The sequence below is a fragment of the Olea europaea genome, chromosome 10, assembly GCF_002742605.1.
Source record: "Olea europaea var. sylvestris chromosome 10, O_europaea_v1, whole genome shotgun sequence".
NCBI classification, from domain to species: Eukaryota; Viridiplantae; Streptophyta; class Magnoliopsida; order Lamiales; family Oleaceae; genus Olea; species Olea europaea.
The window spans coordinates 5,692,954-5,699,126 of record NC_036246.1 but is presented as its reverse complement, the minus strand read 5'-3'; the positions used below and the strand labels follow the sequence as shown (position 1 = coordinate 5,699,126).

At 33.6% G+C, this 6,173-nt stretch overlaps 1 protein-coding gene across 1 annotated transcript in view; it reads right to left on the bottom strand.

Moving 5' to 3' along the window:
- Positions 1-4,544: 4,544 nt before the first annotated feature.
- LOC111400204 overlaps positions 4,545-6,173 on the bottom strand; it is a 7,422-nt gene continuing 5,793 nt past the window's right edge. Inside the window, exons 5-7 of the mRNA XM_023027631.1 lie at positions 5,453-5,522; positions 5,091-5,194; positions 4,545-4,559 (exon numbers count right to left, since the gene is read on the bottom strand). Coding sequence (XP_022883399.1) covers positions 4,545-4,559; positions 5,091-5,194; positions 5,453-5,522 — 189 coding nt within the window. The remainder of the gene's footprint in view (positions 4,560-5,090; positions 5,195-5,452; positions 5,523-6,173) is intronic.

Here is a 6,173-nt window from a genome sequence, read left to right as displayed (position 1 = left end):
TCTGAGTTTGGCACTTGCTCATACGGCCAAAAGTGCTATAGTACTGAAGTTGACGCATTCTTAAGGAATCTGTTCTAACCTCGTACCATTTCTAACCAAATGGAAAAGGTCCGTCGTAAATTCTACTTGTTTAGGTTAGATTAAAACCAAAAGTTGGAGATCCCCAGGTGTCTCTAAGGAAACAATAGAAAATTTTGAGGGTAATTTAGGCTGCCCATTTACTGCAGGACTTCGCCAGATTCTTGTTATCCATCATCAATAGATTGCAGAAATGGAGCTGGATTTTCAATTCGTCTGCATTTGAAATTTTATTGTAGCTCTCAGTTTACCAAATGCCTGGGATGTGGAAACCTCTAACTAGGGTGCTGATCAATAAATTATGTGGTAAATCAATTGCGGAATGTTTGTACTTACAACAATTTCTCGAGATCTCGTCCCCCCGGGGTGTGCTATAAATGTAGTGGACAATCTCGAGATTTTGGACTTGAAGATCATTGGTTCGATTTTGTTCCGCTGCACACGCATCTTTGATCTCACACAGTTTTGATGATTATTGTTATAGCAACAGAAATTATATATATGTTTGTGCGCGCGCTTTTTAAAATCATTTCGATGAGTTTTACAACTATAAGGCACCCCGTTATTATTAAATGACTCGACTTAATGTTGTAAGAGAGATCGAGAGAAAGTAGGTTCATTTCATGTTAATTTTATTTTCTGTTATAAAATGAGAGGAAAAGAGAAAAGAGAAAACTCAAAGAGAATAGAGAAAACTTAATAAACTTTTGTATATATTATTGAAAATCAAAGCCCTATATTTATAGGTAAGAATTAGGGATACAATGATAATAATTTCTAGGGCTACAGGGGTACAAATGTCATTCACCAATAAACTTTAATGGACTTTCCATTTACAACACTCCCTCTTGAATGATATATTACAAAATATCTGCCTCGTTAAAACCTTGTTTGATAAAAACCCAATGGGAAAAAAAATCAAACGAAGGAAAAAGAGTACAGTTATTTTGGAGTATTAAAATTAAATAATGCCTCATTAAAACCTTGCTACGAAAACCCAATGGGACAAAACCTAAGCGAAGGAAAAAGAGTACAGCTACTCCCCCTGATGTTGATCACTGAAAATCTTTGAGTCGACGCATTCTAATCTCATGAATTAATTTCTTGAATATAGATGTTGGCAGCGTTTTTGTGAATAGATCAGCCACATTGTCACTTGAGCGAATTTGTTGAATATCAATGTCACAATTCTTCTAAAGTTCATGTGTATGAAAGAATTTTGGAGAAATATGATTCGTCCTGTCGCCTTTGATATAGCCTCCCTTGAGTTGTGCGATACAAGCTGCATTATCTTCAAACAAAATTGTTGGACTATCTTTTGTTGAAGTCAATCCACATGATGGTTAGATATGATGGGTTATATTCCTCAACCATACACATTCTCGCCCTACTTCATGGATTGCAATAATCTCATAATGATTTGAGGATGTTGCTGTCAAGGATTACTTCACAGATCTCCATGATATAGTTGTTCCTCCACGTGTAAACACATATCCTGTTTATGATTTAGCTTTATATGGATCGGAGAGATAACCTGCATCTGCATATCCCACTAAACCAGATCCTGACTTTTGAGAATAAAATAGTCTCATATCAATAGTACCTTTTAGGTAACGAAAAATATGTTTAACACCATTCCAACGCCTTTGAGTTGGTGTAGAGCTATATCTTGCAAGGAGATTTACAGAAAAGTTATGTCAGGTCGAGTGCAATTTGCAAGATAAGTTAATGCTCCAATTGCATTAAGGTATGGTACTTCAGGATCAAGAATCTTTTCTCCATCTTCAAGTGGACGAAATGGATCTTTTTTCATATCAAGTGATCGAACAACCATAGGTGATGGCAATGAATGTGCATTATCCATATAAAAAGCGTTTCAAGACTTTTTCTGTATAAGTAGATTGATGAACAAATAATCCCTCTGAAAAATGTTCAATTTGTAATCCAAGACAAAATTTGGTTTTCCCCAAATCTTTCATCTCAAATTCATTTTTCAAATAATCTGCAATTTTGTTGAGCTCTTCAGGAGTTCCAATTAAATTTAAATCATCAACATAAACTGCCACAATTGCAAATCCAATATTTGTTTTCTTTATGAAAACACATGGACAGATATCTGTTCGAATTGTTTCAATTCATATAATGATCCTTGCTATTTAATTGATAACATGATTCTCAGGTTTGTATCATTTGTTCCTAACACTTTTCCTTCGAAGTCTTTATATATATATATATATATATGTCACTATCAAGTGAACCATATAGGTAGGCAGTTACTACATCCATACGGCGCATATCGAGCCCTTATGACACGGTCAAACTAATTAAGAACCTAAAAGTGATGGTATCCATTACGAGAGAATATGTTTCCTCATAATCAATTCCCGATCTTTGGGAGAGCCCTTGAGCCACTAGTTGGGCTTTGTGTCTTGTAATTTCATTATTCTCATTTCTCTTTAGTACAAAAACCCATTTGTATCCAAGAGGGATTACATTTTCAGGTGTTCGAACTTTTAATCCAAACACTTTTCGTTTCTCTAAAGAATTCAATTCTGCCTGTATGACTTCTTTCCATTTTGGCCAATCATTTCTATTTCGACAATCATTAACAGACTGTGGTTCAGGATCCTCATTTTGCATAATATCAAGAGCCATATTAAAAGCGAAAATATTGTCTATAACAATATTATTCCGTTCCCAAAATTTATGAGATATCATATAATTTATTGAGATCTCATTATTTTCGGACACCTCTGGTTCTTCAGGAACCGTACATTCAATATTTGATTGATCAATCTTTTCTAATGTGATTTCTTCTGAAGTCTTTTGGTTGGTTTTTCTCCTGTACTCTTCTTTTTCGAGGTACAGAGTCTTTTGAACCAACTGGTCGACCACACTTCTAACGTATTTGAGATTCATTTGCCACAGCAGATTGTCCTGCAGGGACATTGATTTTTGCTGAAATATTTTCTGCTGGAATATATGACTGTCACTTTTCTCGTGTCAACAAATACATTAGGTAGTTGAATTGATCTCTTTGCAAATGAATGATTTTTTCAACCTCTTGTTCACATTAATTGCTGCGGGGATCAAAGTGAGATAGAGTTATCTCATTCCAAGAAATTCTATCTTGTTTTTCAGGATGTAGTTTTTCTCTTCCCAAAGTTGGGAAAGTCATTTCATCAAAATGACAATATGCAAAACGTGCAGTAAATAAGTCACCCATTAAAGGTTCAAGATATCTAATAATAAATGGTGAATCAAAACCCACATAAATCCCAAATCTTCGTTGGGGACCCATTTTAGTACGTTGTGGGAGTGAAATAGGAACTTGGACAGCACAACCATGAGAAATATCAGGTTTATGACCAAATGCAAGTTGCAAAGGTGAATATTGATTATAGGCAGTTGGTCTTATACGAACCAATGATGCAGCATGTAATATGGCATGACCCCAAACAAAAGTTGAGAGTTTTGTTTTCATAAGTAATGGTCTAGCAATAAGTTGTAGACGTTTAATAAACGACTTCGCTAAACCATTTTGTGTATGAACATGTGCAACTGAATGTTCAATTTCAATCCCAATTGATATACAATAATCATCAAATGCTTGTGATCTAAATTCATCAGCATTGTCAAAAAGAATAGTCTTGATTGAGTAATCGGGGAATTGTGCTCACAATTTTATGATTTGAGCAAGTAGTCTAGCAAATGCTACATTCCTAGTTGAAAGTAGGCAAACATGTGACCATCTTGTAGAAGAATCAATTAATACCATAAAGTAACGAAATGGTCCACATGGTGGGTGTATTGGTCCATATATATTTCCATGTATTTTTTTTAAGAAAGTTGGAGATTCAATATTGACCTTTGTAGTTGAAGGTCTAATGACTAACTTGCCTTGCGAACAAGCTACACATGGATAATCATTAGATATAAGAATCTTCTGGTTCTTTAAAAGATGTCCATGTGAGTTATTTATTATTCGACGGATCATTATGGCTCTTGGATGTCCAAATCGATCATGTCAAAGAATAAAACTTTTTGAATTAACGAACTTCTGGTTCGTAACATTATTTGATTCGACCATTTTTATAAATGTAAAATACATGCCAGACGGGAGTGCATGAAAATTTTCTTTTATCTACTTCTTGCCAGATACAAAAGAAGTGATGCAAAGATGTTCAACATTATTTTCTTGCATCGTCTCAATGTGATATTCATTGCAGCGAATATCTTTAAAACTAAGCAAATTTCTTCTGGATTTGCTATAATAAAGTGCATCGTTAATATATAATTTTGTATTATTTAGTAAAATAATACAAGCTCTTCCGGAGCCTTCAACGATATTCGACGCACCCGATATCGTGTTAACATTATTTTCCACTAATATTAAGTTCAAAAAATATTTTTTGTTTTGAAGAATAGTATATGTAGTTGCACTATCAATTAAGCAGCTGTTTTGACTATCCATCATGAATCTATAAATATAACAAAATAAACAAAATTTAAAAAAAAAACTTGAATTTAGATTTAAAGAAGTAAATATTACTTAATATCATGAAATAAACGGTGCATAATAGAGTTTTATTTTATTTTTTTGTGCGAAAAAGTAAAAACATATTTCAGACTGAATTTTTAAAACGAAAGAAATACTAGTAAATTAATCTATATCTTCTATCACACCATCCACAACCAAATAGTCAATATTTTCATTTAGATTAGTGAAGAAATCGGAGACATCCAAATGAGTCACATCAATTGGGCCATCATAATCAGCAAAATTAGTCTCCAATTTTTTCTTTTCCCTTGATTGATCTCTGGTAGAGATCCACAAGATATTTTGAAGTACGACACATACGTGCCCAATACCCTTTCATTCCACATCTGAAACAACTTTCTTCATGCTCCTTTTTAGATTTGCCACTTTCGCTTACTTTGTGCCTTTTGAATTTATTGCCTTGTTGTTGATAACTTTGTTGATTATTTCATCCATGATTTATTTCACGTACACTTCCGTGTCCACATCCAAATCCGTGCCCACGTCCACGTCCACATTCGCATCCACGTCCTTTTCTTGATATTATATTTGCTTCAGACAATGTAGTCCCATTTGCTTCAGGCAATGGTACAGAACCAGTTGGATGTAATTCATGATTTTTCATCAACAATTCATTATTTTGTTCAGCAATTAGTAGGCAAGATATAAGTTTTGAGTACTTTTTGAAGCTACGCTCACGATATTGCTGCTGCAGGAGCACATTCGAGGCATGAAAGGTGGAGAAAGTTTTTTCCAATATATTTTCATCGGTGATTTTTTCTCCACACAAAGTCAACTTTGAACATATTCTGAATAATTCAGAATTGTACTCACTAACCGTTTTAAAGTCTTGCAAACAAAGATACATCCACTCATAACGGGCTTTGGGGAGGACTATAGTCCTCTGATGATCAAATCTTTCAGTTAACTTTTTACAAAGAACTTGTGGATCTTTCTCAGTGAGATATTCAATTTTTAATCCATCGTGAAGATGGTGACGGAGGAAAATGAGTGCTTTTGTACGATTCTGCAGGGATTCATTCTTTCCTTCTTTTATTGTCTCTCCCAGACCCTTTGAGACGAGATGGATATCAGCATCCAGTATCCATGACAGATAATTTTTACCAGATATGTCAAATGCAGCAAACTCAAGTTTCGTAATGTTTGTCATTTGTTTAACTATACAATAAAAAAATACAATTAGTTTCGAAGAATATGATTAATCATCACATGTTAATCAAATAGTCAATATCAACATGACTTTAAGTTACGTGTTTTCCTCTAGGGATAAACACTAATTGAAAATAATATGTTCTTCGAAACATATGCTACTTTTGGAGCACATTATATTTTGTTATTATTTCTTCAAGTGCAATATTTCAATATTCTTCTGGAATATTGAAAGTTATAATTTATGCTCTTCAGGAGCAAATAATATTCTTATAATATTGTGCTACTTCTGGAACAACAACGAATATATCTATAATTAATATTCTTCTGGAATATTAATTATAATATTGTGCTACTTCAGGAGCAACAACAATTAAAAATAAAT